Raw genomic sequence first — 27,845 nt, 5'->3', positions numbered from 1 at the left:
AGCACAAATTCTCACGCAAGGAGATGTCAGAGGAGCCAGCAAGAGAGGGCGAGAGACGGAAGGGCAGCCCGAGTCCGGGCTACCGGGCTTCTGTGTCTACAGCACTCTCTTGCCGTCTGCAACAAACACCACTGGGTCATCCTGGTCCCCCTTATAGAGCAGAAAGGAATATAGTCATGTTCATTTCACACACGCCGAGGTGACCGACAGAAATGTACTTCACACATTTCTACCAGAGGGCACCCCAGACTAGGTATAGATTCCTCCAACCCTTCAAACACACTTTGCTGGAAGCCAAGCAGATTGTATAAAGGGAAAAAGAAGGAATATAAAAAAATATGAGGGGGGAAAAAAAAAACCTCCTGCATAACCACTGGACTCTTATTCTGAACTGGCGAGGGAAGGGTTTGGGGAGGCTGAAGTTAAAATAGTTAGAATATCGGGGGGCATTATGAGTGCTGAGTAAGCAGTCGCTTACCACTAAAAGGCAGCTTTAGAGACCCTTTATAATGAGGGTGGAGTGGAAACAGACTTAAGAGGCAACAGATCTGGAACAGCCAGCCGCTCTAAAACTAAGGCACTGCACAGAGAAGTGTGCTGGAGCTCTGAGATCACAGAGCATTATCAGAATAACAGCTCTTCAGAACGAGCAGAGCGGGGACAGATGTCTTTGGAAAACATCTGAACCGGAAGCCTCATAGCAAGAGTTGAAGTGTGTAATATTCTATTAGCATTACAGTCTACATTAGTGCGGGGCCTTGCAATTAAGTAGTTATGCAGAACATCCTGCAGCTACTTTCAAAGCAGGGTGGGAGGTTCATATTGCTGTTAAGAAAAGAAAATAGGATGGTCATGCTGTTTCACAAGCTGCTTGTTCCAAGTACATTAAGCTTTAACAGTAAATTAAGTGATTTAAAGGATAAATGTTACTGGATTTCAAATTTATCACTCTTTGTGACTTCTTAAAAGTTGAGCACATTAGTCCCTATGAAAGCAAGAGGGGGTGGGAGGGAGATAAGATAGTGTTAAACAGTTCCCAAGGGCCCAGTGTTGCTTAGAGAAACCCGCCTTGCACCAACTGGCACACACTGCTGTTACTCACATAGTCCGTAGTCTCCTCAACTTTCCACTGATGGGAGAAGACAGATGGAAAAACAAAGCAATCAAAAACAGATCAGAACAAAACCCCAAAAAAATTAAGGTTTTGCAGAAAGAGTTTACAGGAGCTCATGTTAAGACGTTCATATCAGTAGGAAGAAGAGCAGTACTTTAGGACGAAAATGGGGGAACAAGCTTTTAGTAAAGAAAAAAAGATGATGATCGTTGATTCATCCTTTTGTAACAATTGTTTTTCCTGTGTTAAATGAATTACTAAATTTACTGTAAACAAATGGCTTTGTCATTTTAAACAGCGCCACTTGCTAGGCTATGCTGACAGTTCAGTCAGTGGGTGCTTTTTTAACACTAGGGCTAGCCACCCACACTGCATTTGAACCTCCTAGCTATCGGCAGTGCAGACTAGGGCTCCAAATAGGATCGGCCAGCAGGTGCCTGTAATAGAACAAACGCAGTTAGGCTTCGAATCTCCTACAAGGCCTCCTGAGGTCACTCCCTGTAAACCTGGAAACTGGAGACAAGAACTCTGAAACTGAAAATACAGTTAAGAGCTGCAGGAGGAATTCATCACCAAGTCTTCTGGGGCTAATCAATTAAAAACAATGGATCAACAATTGATCACAGGTGTGAAAAGAATCTTCAGTGAACTCTGTTCTGTAGTCAAACTCCAGGGCTTTGAAAATCACATTATCAAAAGAAAAACGCACCATATACACATAAAATCACAAGAGAAAGACCTTTGTTAATTTGATGCACTGCCTTGTTATGCCTTTGTTGCAATGAGTGAAAACCATGAACCATTTTACCGACAGCAACATGAAAAAATAATACACATTTTCAAATTGCATTGCTTAAATTATACGACTATCATAACTCACGTGCATGTTTGATGTTTTACAAGAAGTTACTACCTTTATTTACTGCAGCGCTCAAAAGAATGTCTTTCTATTTTCCCATTTTAATTTCAATATATATTTAAAATCTTTTATTGGCAAATGATTCACGCGATGCCAGAGCTCATTTTGAGCTTTAAGGTCCCTCGGCAGCAGAGACCATGAAATCGAATTACACAAACCGATCTTGGAGTCAGAGCACAGTATTGACTGTGAAGAGATCTTCCACAAACCTCCTCTGATGCCTCTGAGATGCTTGTGAGCAGTCTCCCAAGACAAGGTGAAGGAAACCATTGACACCCTAAACTGTGATGAAAAAGGTGCCACCGATTTTATTCTTGACACTTTGAATTGACATTTTAACTGCTGTGCCTGGACTGAAGGTGGCGTTGCAGGACTAACAGCAGGTCAAGCTCTGGATTTCCTAAGGAGGATAAACCAACTTCGGAGCAAAGTGAAAAATTCCGCTTACGTGGCGACTGCAAAATAATTATACAGAACTGCCACACTGTCCTTGGCTACAGATCTCCAGTATTAACAGAAACTCCTCAAGATCATATTATAAGAACAGTGGAAGAACAGACATATTGTGGATCACCTGGGGAAAAGGACCCCTCTGCAGGTAAGTCTGAAAGCAGGGTGGCAGTAGGCAGGTCAAGTAACACTGCTTGACAAACCTGTGTCAGGGAAACTTACAAAACCCCTTTCATCTTACCAGTTTTTAACCTGTAAAACTATACCAATTAACTTACGCCATTGTTCCCTGAACTTCTGAATTCTGGGCCAGACTGGCAAACCAGGGACTTAAACCAAAGCTTTGCAAGCTTAACTGTGGTTTTTCCAGGGTGCTCAAGCTTCACTTGAGGAAATCGATCCATCTCATTCCTGCCTGAGCAGCCCTTGCTCTGCACACAGGTACACTTTTAACGAACTGCCCCGCGCATCTCCGATTGAACACTCAGCCAGGACAGTTTCCAGAAATAAGAACGGTGCAACAACAAGTCGTCGCAAATGGTTGTGAGAGTCAATGGCAGCTGTGGCACATGATGGTAAACAAAAGTCAAAGCTATACTTTGAGAGGATGCACTTTAACTATCAAATATTTTTGTTGACATAATGTACCACATATGGTCACATCACTCCACTAAGCACCACAATGAAATATACTAGGATGTTAAATGTGATCTCTCCCCCTGTTTTTAAGCCAGTAGTTATTGCTCTTCACTCCTTTTGCCCACAGTGTGTTAATGAGATTTTATTGCGCTCTCCAGCAGTAGAGCACAACAGAAACGCAGCCGTCTCTTTTCCCATTAATCCACCAACCCCCCAACCTCACCCTCACTTCCCTCCTGATAAAGACACTCGTACGGCGAAGGATTCAGGTCCCCTTCAGATCTGCTGTGATGCGTCTGTCACTGACTTCAGATGAAATTTCACCTCCAGAGGTTATTCATTTTGCTCACTCAGCATTGATCCCGGGATAAGGTCTTTTATTCCCCCCCTCCTGTTAGGAAGCATATTGTTCACCCATTCCTTGTGTAACCCCCTCACCTCCCCTGCCACACACAGCTTTTTTTAAACCAGACAGGAACGGCTGTGTCTTACAAATAAGGGCAATGGGAATTCGATTTTGAATGTCGCCTCTTTATATTACATTTCTCAAACACACCTAACACACTCAAAGCTGCCAATTCAGAATTAGTCCCAGTGCTGGAGAGTTATCTGTATTCTGGTCTGTGGCTCTGTTGCCTTATTGAAAGCAAATCGGAAGGTATGTTCCTCCTTTTGCTTGTCTGATAACTGCTTTGTTACCAGAAAGAAAACTGGTAAGTGACTGGATCAAACAAAAACAAGAAAATCCAACTCTGCTACCCTCTTATGCATGAAGATCATAAATGTTGTATACTGTATTATGAAACATTGCATTTTATCTGAAGTGTGGGAAATGAGAGTAGCATTTGACTCTATAATATATTTCAAATAGTCTACTTTATGCCTGCTTTGCTGAACAACCTCAATTTTCCTGCACTAATTATGTAGTAGGCACTCCATTTATTTACTGTCAGCTCTGCTGGCACAGTGGCCAGGTGCCAAAAGAATTCAATATCAGAACTGTAATTTTTTCTAATTACAATTTTCTAATTTAAAAATACCATAAATGCGCTTCTCCATTATGTACATCAAGTACTTCTGAATTGCAGCTGTATTTTCTAAAAGTCTAAAAGAATTCGCCTATAGAATTCCCAAGGCTGGCTGAGGAACACATTGCATAGAAACCTCAACAGCAGGCAGATCTTTTTTTTTTTTAAAAAAAAGGGAAATACACAAGTATGTCAACAAAATGGAAAAAAAAGTAGCCGAAGGGATAGAACAGGGGTGGCTGTATTTGGTAGGATGTAATCAGGAGTGATGTTCCGGGTCTGACCTGTCAAAGGGAAAGAAACGTTCTACTGAACGGAAGCCGAAAAGGCAACAGAAACTGTAGGATGTTGAAAGGGCTGCTAGAAAAGGTGAAGAAATGTCACATTCCCTGCACATACCGTGTAGTCCACACTGTGGTCTATGAAGACTGCAAACTGGGGGCAGAGCTATAAAAACAATTCACAAAAAAGAGGATACAAGAATACCTTGCTGCCACAAGAACCTACGACCAACAGGTTCTTGGGCGGTCTGAAATGTAATTTCAGAAAAAAATGTCTTTACTCTGAGCAATACTATTATGATGACCTAAAGAATGTTTCAATCAAAGCACATTGTCCAATCTGCAACTCATACTCATATTCCCACCCATCCGCTTTCTAACTGCATTTTCCAATCCAGGACTGTGGGGGAGCCAGAGCCTATCCTGGCAAGCACTGGGTGCAAAGCAGGATACAACATGAATAGGATGCCAGTCCATCGCAGGGCAAACACAGACGGGACCAGTTTTCCCTGTACCGAATTAACCAACAAGAATGTCTCTGGACTGTGTGAGGAAACCAACCTGATAAAGTACAGAATGTACAAACTCCACCCAGACAGCACCCCAGGACCTGAACCCAGGAATCCCCCCCAGTGGTGCAAGCAAACTATGCTAACCACCATGCTGCCCTAACACGATACCTTCGCTTCTTTGCTTCATACACTGGAGCTATGAATAAAGCTGGACACTGAACTTCCACTGAACTGTGGAAGACCGTGACCTACAAATCTCAATGGCTGCAATCAAAAAGAGCTTCTGTGCATCTGATCACAGTTGCCTCAGGCAAAGAGCGTCTCTCGAGAGCTGCTTCTTCTGTACCAGAATGGCAGTAAATGTAAACATCTGTGACAATATGCTTTTACACTATATTAGCAGAATATGAGCGGGGTGCTAATGACTGAAAGACTTTCATACGAACTTTTAAAAACAGCAATTGAAAATTGCTCCAGTGTTGCCAAGCTTAGGCCTGGAAATGTGAGCAAGTACTATCAGTTCAAAGAAAGATACAATACGCAGCTGAATTATTATATATTAAAATCTCCAACGCAGGTGGCATTGCTAATGTGACAATAACAGTCTCCATCCATAAGAAGGAGGACAAAACTGAAACAAGTAATTATAGACAAATAGGTTTATTACATGTAAGGCTGTGGGAGTATAAAACAACATACACAGCCATGTTGTTGAAACCTATACATAGGCTTCTTTCACAGAATGACTGGATGAGACCCTCAGGTTCATTAGCTACTAACTATCAAACAGGTCAGATTTCCCCAGTGGCCTCCTCTCGTTTGTCGTGGGTTTAACTCCAGCCTGGGATGCCTTCTGTGTGGCTGTTGCACAGTCTCGCCGTGTCCGTTGTGTTTTCTTCAGGTTCTCTGGTCTCTTCCCAAAGACAAAGTAGCGATCGGTGTGGCGTTCGGTACAGGGATAGCAAATACAGGATGCTATTACCCTTAACAGGACCCGGAGGCTTTCTGATAATCTATGGACAGGTGGATCTTCAGAACCGTACAGTAGGAAGTGCCACTTACAGTAGCAATACAAGCCTGACTCATTTCTGCGAGTAAAAATGTCTCGCACAAGCCGCACTGTATTGGTTCCATGACATTTTTGGCTCCTAGCTTTGTGGTGAAGTAATGAGGTGGCAACACAGAAGCAAATAATCTGAAGCCTTGGCAACATCATAAGGCAGCCTTTTGTCTTTTTCTGGAGCGCAAATAAGCCGAGCAAAGACTAAAAATGAGAAGAGAACCCTCCCATTGCAGTTCCCCGGTCCCAGAGGTCTGAGAAAAATGAACTTCTACCTCCCTGTAAAAATACAGCAGCAGGAAACCCGGTAAGGACGCTCTCCCTGCCACGGCCAGTGGACTTTGCCAGTGCACATTAATAACCAGTGCTTTACCTCTGAAGCTTTTAGAGCCGAGCAAAGCGGTCACCAGCTTTGAAACTGTCTTCTTTCCAAAACCGAACAGGTTTCCATGATGCGCCTATGTAGTGAAAAAGTCTCTTCTGATTTCATCTCACCCCTTCCTGACGGTGGAGATGGAGATAAGAGTGAGAAGGGAAGGTAAACACTCTCTGAGCCAAGGTCCTTTCTAAGCAACTGCTTCCAGCAGGCCTTGGAGGAGACGTGATCCCACATGGCACCCGGAATATCGGATCTGTGAAATATCAGGACTGCTAAATGCTGGCCTAAGGTTTAGAGCTGCAAGCCAATTGTTCCAAAGGACTAAAAAGGGATTACAAAAGATAGACAGTGTTTTGAATAAACTGTTGCTTAGACCATTGACAGATATTAGCAACAAAATGAGTGGGGATTGTTAGGCGCCAAACATTTTAAAAAAAATGTAAACAGTATGTCCTTGAAGGCAGCAGAGGCAAATTAAATGACTTCTAGCTACTCCAATGTGGATGCCTCACAAAGCATATGAGAAACAATTCCCAATTATAATATTTACATCCTAGAACTGCTGATACTCAGCATTGTGAATAATTCCAAGCTGCCACTTCCTCACTGAGGCTTTCCTTAAGAAGCAGGACACACAGAGCCAGAGAGGGTGCTCAGCAAAGCCCAGATGGCATGAGCATGCCTTACTCTGACAGAAGAGTGTATAATAATAACACTTAAAACTCAGGAACCTGGAATAGATCGTTACAGTCACAGATCAGGCCCCTTTTTATAGCCTTGGTAAAATAATGAATACAAATTACTGTACATCTCAGTGTTGATTTCCAGTGAAGGGAAAGAGTGCGGTTGCTAAGACAAATCAATCCTCAAGTGTTGAGTTCAGACAGAACCCACATTTCATCGGGTTAACAGAGGCCTGCATTTTTTTCCTGTCTGAAAGCAGAAAAGTGAACACAGGCATCGAGACAGACAGCATGAAACTCAGGAGATTAAAACTTCTGTAAAAATGTGACTAAGTCATATGACCAAAACATGATTCACAGCCAGGCCAGCACCTACAAAAATTAATCTGCTGATCTCTGCTGAAAATTACTCTTAGAAATTATTGCAATAGGTTGTTAAAAATTGATTTTCCTTATCAAAAGCTTCCCCTCCCCCTTCAAACTAATAAGGTTATATTTACAGTACAGTAACAATTTAAACTGCTAAGTAAAGTCACCTCAAGCAACTCATGCTATTAATTAAAGGCACATCCAGCATATTAATGAAAAAGAGCATCAGGCATGGAATACTTATTGTCCTATGACACTGACGCGAGTACAAATTTTGTTTGCATGGATATTTTTGCAAGACAACCCGGAAGACAAAGTAACTTTTAATGTTTTTTAAAGGATCAGGCATGAAATGAGCTCAGAGAAATGAAATGTTTTTTTTTCCTAAAAACTTCCAAACCCCAATTTTTACTTAGATGTTAATACAACTTTGAAGACTGTGTCAAAAATAAAGGCTAAAAACAGTCGCTGCCTCAACATCTTGCAGTAAAAGGCATCGCCAACAAGCCTTCCTTCTTTTGGGGGAATACTAGCATGGAGATCAAGCCTACGCAAGTCTCTAGATCGATGATAAATTTGCTTGTGCTTTCTCAATCCTGTGCTAATGGGTGGCAAGGAATGCAAAACTTATCTGAAAGCAGCTTTAAAACCATTTAAACCAGCAGAACAGTGCTGGCAGGTGAAAAGAGGGCAGAAGTACAGAGTATTGTTTTTAGACGCTGAATCCTTTATCCCCGTCTGTTTGTGTACACCTAACTGATAAGTAAGGAATGTACATACAGAAGTAGAGGTGTAACCTTATCCCCGAGAAACAAAAAGAACAAGACTACGCAATGCCATGACTCACTGAATATTTGAGAACTGTGGGCTTGTTGTGTCTAAGGCAAAAGGCAGCTCCTGGAATAGAAAACCCAAGTTCCAGTATTTGAGAAATATCCTTGAAAAGTGAGCGATGACAAGACCGCCATACATAAGGTCACAGCAATATGTATTTTTAATGCCGACGCGAAGCATATGCAGCGATAAACAGGAATTCTGTGTCCAAAATTTGCAACACGTAAGGTCAAGCCATTTTTTATGCTTTATCTTTACCACACCTCAGATAGGCACAACTGAGCTTGCAGCGGCTCGCCGTGCATGAATCCAAGAGCTCTTTGCTGCTAACTTTCTTTTTATCAAGCTTCTCTTGCCACAGCAACTCGGCCTTTTTAGAGATTTTCATAATATTTTCTGAATTCCGCAATGCAACTTTAGATTCAGCGATTATATTAAGCTACAGGAAGGTGTCTGGAACGACCTGAATTTGTATTAAACATTACTAGTAGCTAAAAGAAAAAGATATGTGTATCTATTGTTAATTTACTGGAATAATATACAGTATATTACAAGGTGCAGTATTTTAACAGTATTGCTTACTGATATTTGCTTACTACCGTACTGTTATAATTAAAACATTAAATAATCACTCAAATATCAATGCCATGAATTTTTCACAAGCAAGCTGTGCAGAGTTTATTCTATGGCAGCTTCTGAAGGACCTATAAACACCTTAGAATTTGCAGCTGTATCTCATCTTTTGTCTTTTATGACTGCAGACTGCTCTTTAGTGTTGCATACATAAAGAGGCGAATACAGAAATAGTTGTGGACAGTGCTGTGTGTAGGGGGAACATGTTGATTCCAGTATATCCCACAAAAATGCCCTAGTACTTCTGTTACACAAAGGATAGCTTTAGATATTCTTGCGTAAATGCGCCCGTGTTCAGGATTAAAATTAAGCTCCGATTGCCTTTCTTCAGGCAACTTAACATTTATGGAACAAGAAGGTAAAATCATATATAATTTATAACAGGATAACAAGGCAGTGCATTTTTATTAAGATAAAACACAAAGGTTAGGGTGAATCTGAACAGGCAAAGAATATTCCCCTATAAAATTAAACTGTTCCCAATTAGCATATATCCCCAGTTGCCTGAGCATCAGATACTTACTGTGACACCCTCCTCAACAATCAAGCCAGCCGGTCTTGTGTGGTGGAAGGCCAAGATTCACAACAAGCTTTGAATCAAATGTTTAGAACTTGGAAGTGTCGCTATCAAGTTTTAAGAGCCAAGAACCTCCCTGACAACCAGGCTGGGTTTGTGTTGGTTCGGTTCACAGCCCGTTGTGGTCACGTTAATATCGCTCCAGCATTGTTAAACTCTCACCACCGTGCGTACCCTGAGGCACAATCACGGCACCTGCCTGAGACCCGAGCCCCATCCGGAAATAAACAGATCTTCCTGACACCCGCTGGTATCCCTGGGATCGGCTCAGGTGCTTTAGATTTGGGTTTCGGAAGACATGGGAGTGCCAGTCTGCCGTGGTGTTTGGATCCCCGAGCTCTGGCGTGGTGTAGGAGAGACCGCGAGGGTGCGGGAGAGCAGTACCTGCGCCTCGGGCAGCGCGACGTCCATGATATTGGGCTGTCCTCGGGGCTCGCCGTTCTCCAGCCGCGAGTAGATAATCTGATACCCCCGGATCTGGCCGTGCTGCTTGGTGGAGAGGGGGGCTTTCCACGTCACGCGGATGGCAGTGGAGTTGACCGCCTCCACTTCCACTTTCCTGGGGGGTGCGCCTGGCACTGCAGAGCGGCAGGGACAGAGCATGCATTACAGCACAATAACTGGCGGGAAAGGGAAGGCATTATGCACAAGGCTTAGAGACCCCTATTGGCACCCAGCTAAGGCTATGATGTACAGATCGTAAAAGGCTGTGTGCATGCAAGTCTATACACACACACGCACAACCATATCCTGAAGCTAATCAAGGAAGAAAGCCAAGGTCTGTACCTGATGCTCTAAGCAGTACCTGGCAATGCTGCAAGTCCCTCTGAGCAATCAGGGCTATGCCTTTTTGGAGTTTGGCCAAGTAAACGCAGGTGACAACTGCCTGCATTTACTTTGTTGTAAATGTGACCTTTTTATCCAGCGACAGAGCCGTGGTAACCAGAAATACATTTCCTTTGAAGGATTAACAGGCACAGGGGAAGAACAAAGCCTGCATCACAGTCATCATTTTTCAATGTGTGGACGAGCAACACAAAAAAGAAAAATGTACTCCTGAAGGCTGAAACACGGAACCTGGTGAGCGCTCGATTTTTTCACCAATCACTGTCCATCACCAAAGAAACGGAAAGCATTTTCCCTCTCAGTAATTTTGGAAGGGATATCTGAAAGGAAAGTAAGGAAAGCACTGCAATTCCACAGGGGGAATAGTTCCTAACCACTGCCCTTAGCGCTGGTCAGAGATTTTACAAACCCCACAAACACACGAGGCTTCTCTGTTGTAGCCCATCCCCAAGTTACTGTATGAGAAGTGTGTTAATAGTTATATGTTCCACAGATGTCCTTCTTTTACCTTAAAAGCATGACAGCCATGTCACAAAACTGTTTAATGCAGGCAGGAAAAATGCTTCAACATTAAGTCAGTTGGACACAGCCCATCTAACATGTGGGCTGAAGCAAAGTGAAACTGATTTGAAGACCCTATGTAATTTGAAGAAAAGTCAGCGGAGAATGTGAACATATCGCGTCACTCAGGGACGTTCATTCTTGGTTTAACCAATACACTTAATTTAGAAATGAGACAAGCTGAACTGTCGAGCCTCAGTGACCAGGTATGGAGAGATTACTATTAAGGCTGCTAAAGTCATTTTTCCTAGGAATCAAGGACAGATTATGCTCCAGTGAGACGTTAAATTTCTTTAATTATAAAATGAAAAATTGCCTACATCTCAGTTTATTAAGACAATGAATTATGAAACAGACATAAAGGGTGGCAATATGTCTGCTCCCTACTAAGCAGAAAATAAAGAGACCAGAGTTGCCAGTAGCAGCTATCTGCTCGAGTCATGTGTCGCTGGAATGGCTGGTTCTTCAGAGTCGAGAGTAAATGAGATCTGCAACTTTCAGACTGATCAACCAGCTATCAAAGAGGAACAGGTGCCAGAATCCCTGACACCACAGATGGAAATGTTAAAGACTTTAAATGCAGAGAGGATACAGAACGAAAATAAAGAATTAAGACAAGAGGAAAAAATATAAGCCAGTCAATAAAAGTCTACAACTAGCATGAATCTAGGCCTTCCTAATCAAAGATATTCTTAGAATAATCTGTGAAGAACAGACAGTGCTCAGTTGCTGAAAATCAGACGGGTCTGCCAGGAAAATCAAGAGCAAAAACAATGCGAGAAGCCCACTTCTCGAGCCCCGTGGGGAGATGCGCGTACAAATGGAGACAAGCGCTCAGGAGAGCGGGAGCTAATCCCTTTAGCGAAAACTAAACATGCTGTCTCGGGGAGAGGCGTACTGGTTGCTTCAGGACCGCAGCTGAAAGCGCTCCTGCCCTCCGAGAGAGAACAGGCCCTGCAACACCAGCCGCTTCCTTCAGCTGGGGCCCACGGATGTGCGCTTGGACCGGCGAGAGGCACCAGGCAGGCTGCTCTCGCCATGCTGCAGCTCCCCAGCTTGCTGCCAAACGTACTGGGCCTGACAACACTAAGTGCGAATTGGCATCTGAGCCCAGTCATCCTAGAGCAGCTGCTCGGCTTTGCAAACGGGACGTGACTGCCCCCTCTCCCCACTGCAACGCTTTTCTGCGCACGACCGAAGTAGACAATTTAAACCCAATAAAGGATAAGGGAATCAAATTAATAAAAGACAGCGGAAAACATAAAAAGATTAAAAAGGCAGAAAAAAAAGCAGAAACTCATGAAGGGCATCACTGTGGTTAGTTTATTAGCTGCCGCAACAGCAGCCCTGCAGAAGATGCTGTCAAAAAGCTGTTTAGTAGATCAGAACTGAAGCTGTGGCAAGCTCAGAGGAGGCAAACAGTCTTTATCAGCAGCGGCAAGGACCAACAATGAGCTGCCATGGTCTTAAGCCATTTTGAAGTCTTGGTGCTTATCTGGAGCGTGCTTCGATTTCCTTGAGAAGACCGGTATGAGTGCAGATTTGTCTCAGACTTTCATTTCAATGATTCACGTTTTTGAAAGGTCAGGCTGTCCTAAACCTCTTGCTCCGTGCAACTTAAATCTTTAGATAACAAAAACAGGCGATAAGCTTAAGTCTATTTACTGGGTTTTAAGAAAACAGAAACTGTTTCTCAGCCAAGTGCTTGCTATCCTGATGCTTAAAAACAGCTGCCAGTTTGTCACTTAGACCTATTCCTACACCTAGCAGAGGTTTGTGTTAATGTCCAGAGCCACGGTAATTCAAACACACATCCCAAAACTCAATGTGCTGAACTGGAATTATTTCCCTTTTCGTAGGGCTGATGGGACTGCTGGGAGGGTACAATGTGACACTTGACAGCTATTATTTTATAAAAGTCTTAGCTTTTGATAACATGCATGATTTATGCAGGCTAATGGACCACGTCAAGTCAGTACATATGTATATCTATCCATCTCCTGTTATTTTGCTTCTAATTTCTGTTACTTTTTTGGAAAGCAAGCAGAACAGCAGGCCGACAGAAACAAAAACCTCTAAATATAGAAGCGACGGCTAGCCTAGAGACTGCAGAGAGAAATATTTTTTTAAGTTTGACACCACAGTGCGGGGAAAAAAAGTGATTTTTACCCACGTTAGCCTATCAGTAAAGTAAGGCGGCCGAACCACATTACTTCTCAAGAGAGACTGGAAAAAAGCACCCTAACTGTGCATATCCAGGCCAATAAGGCAGAATTTAGAACAAAGCAATGTGACATGCCAGAGCACCATGCATGTGAGAGGAGTTAGTAATGGTGTTAGTGGTTGACATACCATCCTCGTTGGTTCGCACATGCACTGGGAGGCTCTCCGGTCCCGGCCCCACGTCTGTGTGAGCTCGCACCCACACCCGATACTCCGTCCACTTCTCCAGGCCATCCAGGACATAGCTGGAGGCCTCTGGCGCTAGCCCTGTCACCTCATGTTTCTCGGCGTCCTCCCCGGTCACAGCCTGATAGGCGACGGTGTACTGGGCAATGGCTCCATGGCGGCTCCCAGCAGGGGGCGCCACCCAACTCACCTTGATACTGGTAGAGCTCAGGCTGACCGCCTGCACATCCTGAGGGGGTGCGGAGGGGGCTGAAAATACAATACAAGGAGGGGCGATGGATCAAGCAGGGACGGAAATGGACCTCTGGACTGGGAGGAGAACCGGACAGGCCTTCACTAAGTGGCTCAGAGATATTCAATACCTTCCTTCCCCCCTACACCTGGCATCACACAGAGAGCTGCTAACAAATCCTTAACCGCAGCCAAACTCCTTCCACCAGCTGCCTACACTGCCACTACTGGGGCAGCAGTGTGAAACGGCAGTGAGGGTTTGGGTTCGAATCCCAGCTGAGACACTGCTGCTGTACCCTTGAACAAGGAACTTCACCCAAACATGGGTGAAAAAATAGGTTAAGGTACTTACACCTTTAGCCTAAACCACGTTTGAGTCTTCCTCTAAGCGAGACATTTCAAGAGGTGGCACCACTGAGGAAGTGCATTAGCACTCCCAGAAAGAAGTGAAAAATATACATATTAAATATGTGCCTAACCCTGGAGAGCACAATACGCTGAAATGTAACAAAAAACAACTAAATACAGCAAAGCGATGCTTCTCACAGGTCCTCTCTTTCATCATCAGTACCAATTTGTTAGCAGCTCTGACAGTGGTGCTTCAGTTACACGCTATTTGAATATCAAAGGCTCTCTGACTCCTTGCGATCTGAAGTAAACCCTCTTAGCGAATTCTCCACAGTCCAGAAGTAAAACAAAAACATTAAGATGGAATAACAATGGCATAAACAAAACCGAGAACAAAAACAAAAACACAAGGCCATTTCCACATGCAGGAACGGAGGAACCGGTGCAGCACAGCTCAGAATGAGGGGAATGGGGTGGAGTGAGGAGCAGGAGGGGATGTTTGTTCTCAAGCAAATGTTTCTTGCATGCCTGCTTGCGTTTTTAGTAACCAGAGCAGCGAGCACAGAGCCAAATACCAGCTTTTAAACTCTCGAGGCCCTCTGAGCTTCTGATAGACAGTTTTTTTTTGCGACAAGCAAGGTGTTGAAATTCGGCACCAATTAAAAATCGGTACAAGAGGCCGTACTTTGGGGTCATAGGCGGAAAAAAATGCTAAATGCTAAAAAAAAAAATCATAAATCTATCACTATAAAAAGTAAACAGAGAAAGAAAAAGCCGAAGTAAACCACACACAGTTTACAGATCTGTTCTTGTCGTCAAACACCTGCAGATCAAACAAGGGGAGGTTTCTACTCGAGAAGAGTTGCTTCTACAGTATGTGCACTCCTGGCAGAAAGCTACTCAGTTCAGTGACATGCTCGCAGATCTCTGGAGATTCTGACTCAGTCTGTCAGAAAGCACAGAGATAAGGAGACACAGAATCAGAGAGGCACATTTCAGGCCGCTGTTCCTATGGGAACTGAACCCCGGGTGAGCAGGGGTCTGCAGCTGACAAGTGAAACAAACAGCTCAGAATAAACACGGATTCTTGGGAAAGTGACTTAAATATTTCAAACTTCTTGGCTGTGTATCTGTGGAGAACAGGAAAATATCTGTCTTCGCCTTCTGAAGGTGAAATGTTAAAAGTCTGCTGAAGTTGAATTAAAGGAGCTATTACTTTCTAAGTTCTATCAAAACTTTGAATATGTGAAATGGCGCACTGCAAGGAACAAAGTGAATTTTGGACGTTTGTTCGTCCTTTTTTGGGCTATTCTGCAGTGCAGCGGAAACCAAGATGGTTTATAAAGGGGTGCCCCGGTGAGTTCCAAGAAAAGACACCCCAGAATAAAAAGAACCAGACAGTTTCGGCTTAGTCCTTTTGCTTTGGCTGCTGTAAGGGACAAAACATTACAAACAAGAACAGAAAAATCAAATAAAATCTGGATCGGTCACCGCAAACTGCCAATTTAGACAGTAGAGCTTAGATGACTTCAACAAACGGCTACATCTAAGGGCCGAGAGGAGGAAAGGGCTCCACTCTGACCATCTGTTCCACAGCTTGAATTCTGGCCTCAGATCCCACAGCACCTCTGAGGCTGTGCGCATATGGGCTGCTGCCCAGCTGGGATTAGAGCCATGGGCTTTGGGCACAAATCGATGGATGTTTACAGAAAGCCTTTAGATCCCAACAGGTACATGAAAAAAGCTTTGGCGGTCTGGATGTAATAGTTTCAACGCTTCCATTCCATATCACCTGCTGCTAATCGATGTCTTTTCTCAGTAAAAAAAAATGCAGATAAGATTGATCAATATACGCCAGACATACCTTCCGTCCCTGTCAATGAACAGAGCAGGCCCTTGTTTGAAAAGCACAGAAATTAAAAAAATAAAAATCTAACGAACGCTTTGCAGCCTGTAAAGGAGAAAAGAGGAGTTTAATGTCCCATTGAAATCAAGAGACGTCCTGCTGTGTGTCCACCCTCAGGCGGGTTGGGAGGGAAGGTGACTTACTGGATTGTGCAGTGCGGGCCTCAATCGGCTGCGTGTACACACCCAGACCCATCTCTGAGCGGGCAGCAAGAGAGAACCTGTACAGCGTGTCTGGCTTCAGGCCCTCAACTGCGTAGGACCCAGTAGGATTGAAGGTAACATGGATCTCCTAGAATACAGACATGAGGCGGGAATTCAGGAGACGGGAATTAAGGCAACAGTACTACTATCACTCTCGCAATCTGACACGAAGATCTCAGGTGTGCAATATCTCATTATGGACCAGATTGTCTAATTAAAGCGCTTCATCAGAATCTCCTGTGCAATACGTTTACTCTTGACCTGAAGGGGTCTAGGGGCATTTCTAATTGAGGATGCTGGTACATCGTTATTGAGAAGATAAGAAACATTATTTAGCCCAGCTCCAGCTCGTTTGGTAACTAGCAGGCAATTAATCAAAGGACTTTGTCCTGCCATTTCTTGAAGGAAGCTAGCTTTACCAGTAAACCTAACTCACTCTACCCACCAGTAAGGCTCCTGGCTCCTGGCTCCTGGTTTTTAGAAAAGTATCTTTCCACTCCCAGGAAACAGCACTAAAACCCGTATATGACTCCCCAACGAGAGAAAGGCCACATTCTGAACTATGGGAATGCTGTGAGTAAACTTTTTTTTTTGTTTTGCATTGATTGAGTCAATGTCAGGAGAGCATGCAGGAATGCGAGATTACTTCTTGTATTACGCAAAAATGTAAATTCAGACTTAACTGCTCCAACCGCTAAGACTCTCTTTGAGAGCCTACATTATCTCCCTGGCTCTCATTTGGGGATAATGAGACTAACTCACGCATATGAAACAAAACCAAAAATGCTACCTGGTGTATTTAATCTCTGTCTGCTCATGTAACTGTTTGCAGGTGTATACACATTCAACAGCTCTTCTAAGCCCCTCATTTGTCTTCAGCCACATAGAGCCATCAATGTTTATAATGACATATTGATTAGTAATTAGAGAAAAGTCCCTGTTATGGGTCACACAATTACAGATAATGTCAGCAAAGGTTAAACTAGACCTAGGTGATCAATGCAAAGGACATTTACTTACACTCGAACACAAACCAAAAACACCACTTAACTGTTTGGCTAAGTGCCACTGTGTTCTGTAATCTCTTAAAGGCGCTACTGCGTATTGTTTTATCTCCAGCTATAAGAAACCTGTCTAACTCGTCCAGGTTCAGCAGGAGATTGGGGACCTTCTTACCTGTTTTATGCATCCAGTTGCTTTAGCCAAAACCAAAGATTATGATATAAAAAAAACACAGTTGGGGTGTAGAATGTAAGCTTCCCTCACAAGGACACCAGCCTGCGCGATCAGGGATCTTGATTAGCCTCAGTGCGATAGCCCCAGTCCTAGATAGTGCACATGTCCTCTCAGTGTATGCCAGTGCTTTCTGGGGCTGACGGGCTGGTTCTGTACCTTATTGGGAGAGCTTGCTTCCCAGTACTTCAGCTCATACTTGGTGATGGACTCCTGCACGGGCCACAACCACGTCAGCAAGATTCTCGTGTCCAGTTCCGCTTCGGCTTCGAAGCTGGAGGGCTGGGCTGGGACTACAAGCAAGAGGAAGAGAGATCATCAAGTAGAAAGTAGGTTTTGAGTAAGTGGTAGAGGCCTTCTCTTTGCACTTCTCCAAAAATGCGATCTTTTGAACTCCCACAGCATACTCTCCTCCCTTCAAAATATATCTAAGCATAACCCATTGGTAAACTCTGCCTTTCAGAAGCACTGAGAAGTTAAAACCTGCTGTATATATATGTATTCGTATGAGCTTAACATGCAGAAGTTACATAGTTATATTGTCACAGTCAGGTGTCTCAGCCAGTTGCGGCTGGCATCATCCAAAATCTGCTGTAACAAGGGGTGGGAATGAATACTGGTACAAAAACCCAGTTTACGTTCATAAACCGATGTATTTTTTCAGTGTTTCTCAGACATCCCCCCTCCTCCCCATTTCCCAACGTGTTCTGCTCTGCCAGATGCCCCTCAGCTAGGTGGGGAGATCTGCAGATCAGACCGGGCGAGCTACAGCGTAGGAGTTCTCCCAGGGGCTTCCCCAACGCTCCCCAAGTACATCAAAAGCAACCGGCTGAAGGAAGCATCTTCAAGGAAGCGGGCTGCTGGAGTGCAGACTCACCGCCCTGCTGAGTCTTGACCTGGAGCACGTCGGAGGGGGGGCCGTCTCCCACGGACGTGAAGCCCAGCACCCGGATGCTGTAGGTGGTGTCGGGGGTGAGGTTGGGGATGGTGGTGAGGCGGCTGTGATCGGTGTTGTGCTTCTGCCAGGTGTTCAGAGGCGACTGCAGGCTGGTGGTGTAGTAGACCCTGTAGCCGCGGATCTGCCCATTCGGCTCCTCGGGGGGCTCCCACTGCACCACCATGGTGCTGGCACTCAGCATGCGGGCCTGGACGTGCAAGGGGGGCGAGGAGGGGGCCTGCTCCCCGGTGCGTGCGTCCACAATGTCACTCGGGGGGCCCCGCCCGATGTTGTTGACCGCCATCACCCGGAACTCGTACTCGGAGTAAGGGCTCAGGCCCCCGATGCTGTACCGAGTGGTTGCCACCCCGTCCACTTCCTGAAAGCCAGACTCGGAGGACTTGGCCTTGTACTGGATCACGTAGTAGGTGACGGGCTCGGAGTTCCCAGAGTCCCACGTCAGAGTGACGCTGGTAGCGGTGGTCTCGGTCACTATCAGGGATGTCGGGGGCTTTGGCAAGGCTGTGAAACAGCACAGAAGACACATTAAGACTTCTTAACTCTCGTTGTCAGTTTTTCTTTTGATTTCTTTGGAGATGCACTGCTTATTGTTCATATATTGAAGGTGAAATAAAAAAAGCTCTACAGGCTTTTTTTCATTTCACCTTGCTTCCACTTATAAAAAATAAATTTCTACAAAGCTTCCACTTAAAATATTTTTACCTCTTGCCAAATGAAATTTGGCGCTACATGCCAATACTCCAGAAAACACTACCAAGCAATAATTCTGGGAGACAGTGTGAGACAGGGAGAAAACCGGAATTCTTTGTAATTATTGATCAGCATCCTCCACCTCTCACCTAGCAAGACGTGACCCAGAAAAACAATGCCAATCCTTCATTCCTACCACATTTTCATTCTACGTTTCATTCTAAAATTAAATGTATAAACATGACTGTGACAGCCACACAGCATTTCGGTGCTGTGATCAATATTTTAAAAAGGGAAATATCAGATGCACGAAACACTCTTTACAATGCTGTAACTACACATTGGTTACACTACACTAAATCTATATTCATGTACCGTTGAATCATACATGGGCTCTGTAAGGTGCTGCAATGTTTCTTTCATTTACAACCGTGCACAGTAAAATGGAAAATTCCTGCACTGCAAAAGAAAAAACTCCAAAAACAAATTACTGTGTATTGCTCCTGCGCTTTTTATATTTATTGCTCCAGCTGAGTCCAAATCGATCACTTCAAGAGATACAGTGCAGTCTGTAACAATTTCCATTGTATGGATTCAGCCGTGGAGATGCTGCCGCTGTACAGCGTAGCTTGAAAAGCATTCAAAATGCTTTTTTGCAACTTCAATAAACAGATAGCTTCAAAAGACATGGAAATACATATGCAAAGACTAAACTAAAAGAAAATGGCACACAAAATAAGAAGGAAAGTTTCAGATTAATAACAGCTCATGGGGGACTGCCATCTGACTTCGGCATTTTAAAAATGCATATTTAAACACGGTGCACGCTCCAGTCTACGTCTCTGGTAGCACTATTTACCATCGTGATTCTTTGAAGCTAATACTTAACAGAAAACGCCACAATACAGGAGTAACTGCATTTGAAACAACAGCCCCTTGTTCTTTTTTCAGGGTTGCACAGGCAGGAATGGTGTCAGTGGGGTTTTGCAAGCATTTACAGATCCTTTAAAAAATAGAAATAGATTATCTACATTCCAGGCCAAAGTGATAGCTATGGATTGAAAGAAATTTGTAGTAGAAAGCCGATAAGAATTATTATTTTGATAACTGTGTTTAAACTCCAGCACGTACACCAACACTATTTCAGTATAGGGACAAAAAAAGGTCAGGCAGGTTCCACACTAAAAATGGTAGTAAATTAACTTGGTCTTTAAAGAACAACACTGCATAAGCCTTAACCTGCGCAGCTGCTGATCAAGATCTTCAGCTTCAGGTGGTGAGCTCTTCAAAAAGCCTGGTAAGTTCTAACTGGTCACCATTAACTACAGCCCAGCGGGTACGGCTCACTAGAGAAAGCAGTACTTACACCAAAACTGGCATGATTCATAATTGAGAGTGAAACGAACCCACCCCTTGTGGTGAAACAGAAATAGAAATAGGTCTTAAGGTGCAGGAAAAAAAAGTGGATTCTGATCAATGTTTTGGCAAGCACCAGTCTCATAACCAGAGTCCCATAACAGTTACGTGAAAGGGTTTTCAGTCTGTCAGAGAGGTAAGGTTACCGCAATATGCAAATTCTAGACACACGACGGCCTAAGACAGCTGGTTTGTAGCCTCCCCCTGCTGTGCCTCCCCGTCTTCACACCACCAGCCCGGCCCAGGCCTTAACAGGCCTTACCTTTGACCGAGATCTGCGCCGTGGCCTCGATCATGCCCAGGGAGGAGATGGCCACGCAGGTGTAGTTGGCAGACTCGCGGATGTTGGTCAGCTCCAGCACATTGCGGCCCACCGGCATCTCGTCCTCCTTGGTCAGCTCCACCACGCCGGCCATCCACTTCACGTAGGGCATGGGGGCGCCCACCGCCACGCAGGTCAGGTTCACGCTGCCGCCCGGCATCACCTCGTGGTTGGTGGGGGGGATGGAGAAGCGGGGAGGGACGCGGCGGACTGCCGGGGAGAACAGAACAGCAGGTAGGAATGCGGAGAAGGCGCTCGAGACGCCGCGTGGGCAAGGCCGGCTCTGGCTGTTCGGAACCAGTGGGTACCGGAACGCTAAACTGGTACTGCAGAGAATGCTGCTGGGAAGAGGCCCTGTATTACACATGTACTTCTTTCCCCCCCCGAAAAAACTTAAAAGGCAGCTTTACACTTGTCGAAATTCTCTAACTGTGCTGTCTAGAGACCGCTCGTGAAGTAAACGTGTATGTGTGAATGACAGTTCGCGAGGATGGGCTGCGCTCAGAAAGAAAACTGTGGGGAAACCTTCGGAGGTTTCAGTACTTTAAAAAAGTCGTATTCCATAAAAGTTCAATTACGCTAACTAAAGACGCCCTGTAATTGGGGCCTGTCAGATGAAATCGAAAACGGGGAGTGTGGTCTTCAAAGGCCTTTTTTCAAGCTGCGGGGCCTCAGCAAGAAACGGCACTGAGTTGTGGTGGTGCCCAGCCCAGAGCTTCGGGAGGGGGAACGGTTAGTTAACAGTTGAACCCCCCCCCCCAAAGCTGTCCTGTCAATCGGGGGCCATGGATAGTCACATCTGATACGCGGGGCCGCGTCTGGGCTCCTGTCCAGATGAGTGACACTCTCCTTGCGGCTTCTTCCCCTTCGCACAGGTCTCGCAGCACAATAAACCCTGAGCGCCGTTATGCAAATCAATCCGTATTAAAAGGAGTTCCCATGGAGACGCGCACTGCCTGTTGCTGTGGCTGAAGAACGGCAAGTGCAACTAATGACGCAAGCCGGGGAAAAGCCCGATGAAGAGCAGCTCGTGAAGAAATGCACGGGAATATGTGGTCATTTCTGCTTCTTAAGATCATGTCTTGAAGGAGACACATATATACTTTTCAGTGACAAAGTGACTGAAGGCTTCCATTCTAACTAGAATTATAATAAGAACTTAAGTTAATATTCATATATTGTGACACCTCTGGGTGCTGGTCACCACAGCTGTGCCTTACTGGCTTGTGCTGTAATGTATGGAAGAGTTTGTGCTCTACTATTAGTACAAAACAAAGGCTCTAATGTTACACCACTGACAAAGATTTACAAAAACTTCCAACAATGTTAATCCAGCGAAAGCTCCTGTGACTCCTTGTTTTGAAGGACCAGCTACACTTTGAAAGCATTCCTAACTAACCTGAGCGTGGCTATCCCACCCTGCCCACTACCAAACTAACCCCAGGGAAGGAAAAGGGGAAAAAAAACTTTCTGATTCACTTCAAGTCAATTTAATATTCTCATCCAATTGGCTTCTTTACTTTATATTTTTCAGACCGTCAAAACCCCCAGGTTTTCAGTTTCCTTTCAGTTTCCAGCTGCAGGGGTTGCATTCTTAAAACCCCCATGGTCAGTAAATACTTGAGTATATGGGAAACAGGGGGTTAGTTTCCCACAGTCTGTGTTTCATTTGTATATGGCTAATGTCATTTGCAGATTCCTCTCTTATAAATGACAAATACAATAAAGTTAACTATAATTCAACACATGAGAGTAATATAACCTTGTAATTTTTTACAGTGAAAATGATGTACAGCAGCAAAAGAGCTGAATGTAGTTTAAAAAGCACTGAAATCATGTAAACACGCTAATCTAAAAAATATGCATCTGAACACCAAGCTCCGTGGAGAGACACTGGTGCAAGAAAGAGATGTAAGGGGGGCAAAACGATGACATGGAGTCAGGAAATGGTGGGAGAACAGGTGCTCTTTTTCAAGGTTTCAGCCAGCAGAAGCACATTTGAGTATTCAATAAATAAACCACGCAGAAGCATGTTCCATTGTTAGAGAGAAAAGTCTGTGCTCAATTAACTTGGGAAATCTACAATTGGCCTTGATTATCCAATGGGCCATTTGAGAAGTGTAGTTCCCATCCCTTCTGATAAGCTCCTTTTACTTTAAACACAAAATGGGTCAAGTTACAGGAGTTCAAGTCTATGCCATGTCTTTATCCCATAACTTACTTCTATAACTTTCCTCCATACTCTGTCACAAAATTACATATTGTATATGCAAGATTACATTTTATAATTCATATAATAGTTCCATAGCAAAATTTAAAATATATTTAAAAAATGTTTTTATTTACTATTTGCAGGGTTTCTCATTTGAGTACTTAGAAAGAGATCTTAGCTGAATTAATACATTAATACATTAATTAATTCATGGCACTATACTGGAGATAATGTCCGTATGACAGTGACAGTGAGCATTGTTTCCAACAGGAGGTGTATAGTGGTTATTCCTTTGAAAAGCCTGAATGCTTTACTGGCAATCCCAGGAGGTGTGAATTAGGTCTGTTCAGTTGCAAACATCACTATGGGAACTGAGAAGTAGTCATTTGGTTAAGAACAGCCAGAGCCAAAGCCTTTTCATTAGTCTCTTATTTTGTCTTGCGACACAAACGCAGTCTGCAGAGCTTGTGTTCAAGGATTTTAACTGAAGTACTCAACACACAACTGTGTTCCCAGCTATATACCACCTTTCTTGATCGTGGCCTGTTGCTCACAAGTGGTAGGGTAAAACTATCTAATGCCACCTACCAGGGAACTCATGAGGGACAAAATCCGATTTGCTTTCTGTGGATAAAACAAGATCCATGTAAAAGGATCCACATCCTCTACAAAATTCTGAATAATTTGAAATTTTGTTGAAAGCTATGCAGATTACTGTATGTGTTTCAGCAAAAGAGCTATCACAATTATTAGTATTGCACTGCATTTAACAACAGAAGACTAAAATGACTTTACCACAACCCAGGAAGTGGTGAAGAATTAGCAACATGCTGTACTCTTATTCATTTTTTTTTGTTGTGTGTTCTGGCTAGCCAGCAGTTAAAGTGATTACAGCTCAGAAGGAACAGCTTGGAACTATGAGTTTCGAAAAAGGACAGGATTAAGTCACCTCTTACAATGGCAGAGATCACATTGATTTATGTGACCTGAATGATACTGGATATGTATGTCCCCACCGTTAAAGAAAAATGTGGTTGATACCTCCCGTCCACAAAGGGCTGTAGGACTTGCTGTGAATAAAACATTACGCAAGAAACACGAAGACAACATGAGGCAACATTGTGCGGATTTGTCTTTAACAACTGGCGGCACAAAAACAAAAAGGAGCACACCCTCATTACTAAAATATTGGAATTCCAGGCTGTAAAATGCTCCTTATATGCATTTGAGAATTTCTCAGATCTGACAGGTTTCTGTTTTTTAGAAGGGAAGTTCATTTTTTCATTTCTGGACATATGTTGTTTGGCAGCAGAAGAAACAGCCATCTTGAATCTGTTAGTTCTTAAGGGAATTGTTAATTTTTTTTTTGGTTTCAGCTTCACTGGGAGGTTACGTTATTCCTCCAATTTCTCCAAACAGTGGCACATGACCACTGAGTATTTATGCGGTACATCTGCAACAGTACATGTGTGATTAAGTGGATTCTGAGCCAAGCCAATTAAAATTCTGGGAATCTTCTTTTTCTTAACTACTCTCAAGCTGGCAGCTGTAAGGGGCGTTAAAGTGGGGCTTCGGTGATGGTGAAATGAAATTTGTATCACCAAGAAAGCCGGCAGGATTAACACTGTTGGGCTAGTTTTAAAATAAAACAGTAAAGCTGAAGACAGTCACTGAGCAGATAAAGAGAATGGATATGGAAATGGTCACAACATGATGGCTTTGTAGTTTAATGTGCACAGGTTTGCTGGACTGCAATCAGCAAAAATCATGTACAATACCTAATCCACCATGAAGAGGTGAATTTAATTTATTTTATATGCAAAACCTCATAGGAAACAACTGTGGAACACAGAAATCTGCACGTGCGAATGAAGCGGTCTAGTGTATAAAGCAAACGTCGTGCACATGGTTTCATTCACTAGGCATGCCACAAGCTGGGAAGGGTCAGACAAAAAGAAGGGATGCATGCTAGGAAAATGGTCCAGGGTGTAGCCGAGGGTAGGACAGGAATGCAATTTGACACACGCACACATTCAAGCACGCATGCGGTTGTCCAGGATACAAAGCAAACTCTGGCATCAAACGCGCTGAACTAGGCAATGGAAACATGGTCCTGACTATGCACAGCACCAAACCACGATCCTACACCTCCCTGCTAGAAATATCAGTCACACACCTGGCTGATCACCACACATATGACACAGACCTGACTGAGCTCAGTCCACTCAATTAAATGAGAAAATTCAAGCTTTAGCCATTTCCTAGCTCTTATGTGACAAGGAACATACAAGTCACGTACAGTAGCACAAGAAGATCCAGTGTTCCACCCTGTGCCTGAAGAGCTCAAAACTGTTACCAAGGGACAACAACAAACACCCCTAAGCTACCGACATATTCCTTGAAATATCTTTTATAGGGAACATAAAGGGAAATTCACAGATCTGACTATTCTTGGCTTTGCGGTTTGGCATGCAGAAGATTGAGGAAATCCCCTACTGCAGCCACGCGCCAGAACCGCTACGTTGGGGATTCTCTGCCAGCACACGTGGTTCAGAAGGCACCTATGTCCGAGGCACTTTCCTCACTTCGAATACCACCTTTTCACGCAAGGTTCTGGAAATCACAGAGCACACAACATTGAGACCATGAGAGAAAGGGGGCACTATTGCCCAGTAAACTGGAAGTCCCTTCAAGTCTGCGCTTCTCTCTGTCCACGTCTGGACATCTCACCACAAGCTGCTCCTGTGCTCTTGTGGGAAGAAGTGGCTGGGATGCATGAGAAGTGATTTTAAGCAGCTCATGGAAATAAATGGGAACACATCTCACATTAAGCCTCACATTGAACCGCTGGTTCAGAAACAAGATGAGGGATCAGACACAAAAAATGTACATGTGAAATACATGTATATCTGAATAGTTCATCATGCATTAAAACTAGTCCACAGGGTGAGGAAACAGGTTTACCTTAATGTCCCCTGAGCTCTATATGACCATCATTCTGTGAGCTTCGCTAGCTAGAAACCCTTTTCACTGCAGAGCTTGGTCAAATCTCAAATGCACACTTGCCTGAACTGCACTACGCCCACTCTCTTGGCAGGGGCATTTTTCAGGCCCACATTTCATCTTTCAGCACCATCCTGACACACAGACGTCCCCCTCCCCTACCCCGACATGCAATAGAAGCAGGTCGTGAACTGAGAATCGGGGGCTGTACTTATCGAAAGATAACGGCAGCTAATAAATATCTCACAACATTCAAAACACAATGGGACTGCCCGCTGTTCAGCAAAGGAGCAAAGGCAGCTTAAGCATGAGAAATGGGACAGGCCAGGGTGTCACTGCACCCATCCCACTCCTCACTTTAATACTGGCCCATGCTAATTCCAGCATTGTACCTTCAATGCCAAAGAAACAGAACATCTAAGTACTGATGTTCTGCAATTATTCCACTGCTCTCACTCAGCCAACATTTTCCAGCCAAGAGCTTCAATACTGAATTGGCGTTTTCATTATGGAGCTGAATCTTGGAACTGAAAAGCAGAGGGACAGCTGGAGACACAAGGGAGTAGCAGAAATGGACGGGGAACTGTATTATTACTCCACAGAGGCTGAAGACATAGAAGTATTCTTTCAGTGACATGCTAATAGTAACACCAGTGATCTTAGGATGAGGAAGCTTTATAATTTACATTTGCTCACAGTAATTTCTCTGATGAAAATAACACAACATTAGGAATAAAAGCAGTAGGAGAGATCTACATTTCTAAGATAAAATAAATCTTTAATAAATGACCTGCAATTCAAACAAGTAATGATTATGTGCATGAGAGAGTGGTGAGCTTTTTCAAGTCAAGGGGAAGAGCCTAGGATGTAATTATTAGCAGCAAACAAATTGTTAGGAGAACAAACCCCCAGTTTGAATATTTCAAAGCTAATTTCTGGTTTGGCTGAAATTATGGTTGATGCAGCTTTAAATAAAGAGAAGGAAAAAAAAACATTTTGCTATTCTCCCCTGCTGTGAAGCATTTTTAGAGCTCAGTCCCTTTTGAGCTTAACAAGACTACTAAATGTAGGCTGAAAAGAACAAAACTATCACTAATGGGCCGAGTGGATTCTTAAAAAAATAAAAACCATTTTACCCCCCCAAAAAAGATCTTGTATGTTTATTTAATGCTCCCAGAGATTGGTTTGGTTTTAAATATAAGGAGATTAAATCAAATGCTCATTTCCAAAATCGTGAACCTTTGAACTAGAAGGTGCCACACCAAGATTGCATACTGTTAAAACAAAGACATTTTCTTACTTTTGCCTTTAAAAAAAAGAAAAAAAAAGAGTGACTTCCAGAATCTGAAAGAAATGCAATAAGACAAACCCTAACTATCAACCACTCCATACCACATCTTTTTTTTTTGCAGGGTTGCCAGACACAATACACTACAAAATAATGAAAACACCTCTGTGATCGTTCACAACCCTACCCTCTATAAAGACGAAGAAAAACAATCCTTTCATGTAATCTCCACGGTCAGGACTCTTTAGTCTTCCGGTACTGAACGAGGCTGTCTTAAGTACGTAGAATTCGTTTCAAACTGAGAAACAGAGAAGCGGGGAAGGCAGTGCAGGCCACTTGAGCTCTGCATTAGCTGTGACTTAAAAGCACAAAGCCAGAGGAGTAATAGAAATCTAAAACTGTTAATATGGCAAATCCGAAATACTTCTGAAGTAAAAAAAACAAAAAAACGTTGCAAGTAATGCAGAGCCAGTGCGGCTAGTTTAAACAGAAGGAACGAGATCTGCATTTTGAAGGAAAGAAGAAACATCAGGGGGAAAGAAAACGTGGAATAAAGGGAGTCTACGTGGACAGCAGGAGACCCATGCAAGCATTCCGGGAGGCATCACAGACGGAGAGGGTACAGCATAGCACAGGAAGAGGTGCGCTGTGGGAGGTTGGGGCGGAGGGGTTGCTCCGAGAGAGAGCCGGCCACAGGCCCTCAGCGCCCCGAAAGGCACCGGCTCCCCTCTGCCTGCTGCA

The 27,845-nt window shown here is 43.8% G+C and overlaps 1 protein-coding gene across 12 annotated transcripts in view; it reads right to left on the bottom strand.

The window, feature by feature from the left end:
- LOC148651763 (receptor-type tyrosine-protein phosphatase F) overlaps window positions 1–27,845 on the bottom strand; it is a 222,607-nt gene that overhangs the window by 47,945 nt on the left and 146,817 nt on the right. For 6 of the 12 annotated variants that reach the window (XM_088597854.1, XM_088597860.1, XM_088597858.1 and 3 more), the window contains 7 exons: window positions 20,542–20,811; window positions 18,093–18,674; window positions 17,375–17,508; window positions 15,923–16,070; window positions 13,238–13,543; window positions 9,863–10,056; window positions 1,103–1,129 (listed from right to left, as the gene is read on the bottom strand). In XM_088597854.1, the coding sequence (XP_088453980.1) occupies window positions 1,103–1,129; window positions 9,863–10,056; window positions 13,238–13,543; window positions 15,923–16,070; window positions 17,375–17,508; window positions 18,093–18,674; window positions 20,542–20,811 (1,661 nt within the window). The remainder of the gene's footprint in view (window positions 1–1,102; window positions 1,130–9,862; window positions 10,057–13,237; window positions 13,544–15,922; window positions 16,071–17,374; window positions 17,509–18,092; window positions 18,675–20,541; window positions 20,812–27,845) is intronic. The other 6 variants (XM_088597862.1, XM_088597865.1, XM_088597867.1 and 3 more) reach the window with 3 other exon arrangements.

This window comes from Lepisosteus platostomus, chromosome 11 (genome assembly GCF_059453375.1).
Source record: "Lepisosteus platostomus isolate fLepPlt1 chromosome 11, fLepPlt1.hap1, whole genome shotgun sequence".
Taxonomy (NCBI): domain Eukaryota; kingdom Metazoa; phylum Chordata; class Actinopteri; order Semionotiformes; family Lepisosteidae; genus Lepisosteus; species Lepisosteus platostomus.
The sequence above is the reverse complement of the archived record's forward strand: the minus strand, read 5'-3'. Positions and strand labels throughout refer to the sequence as shown.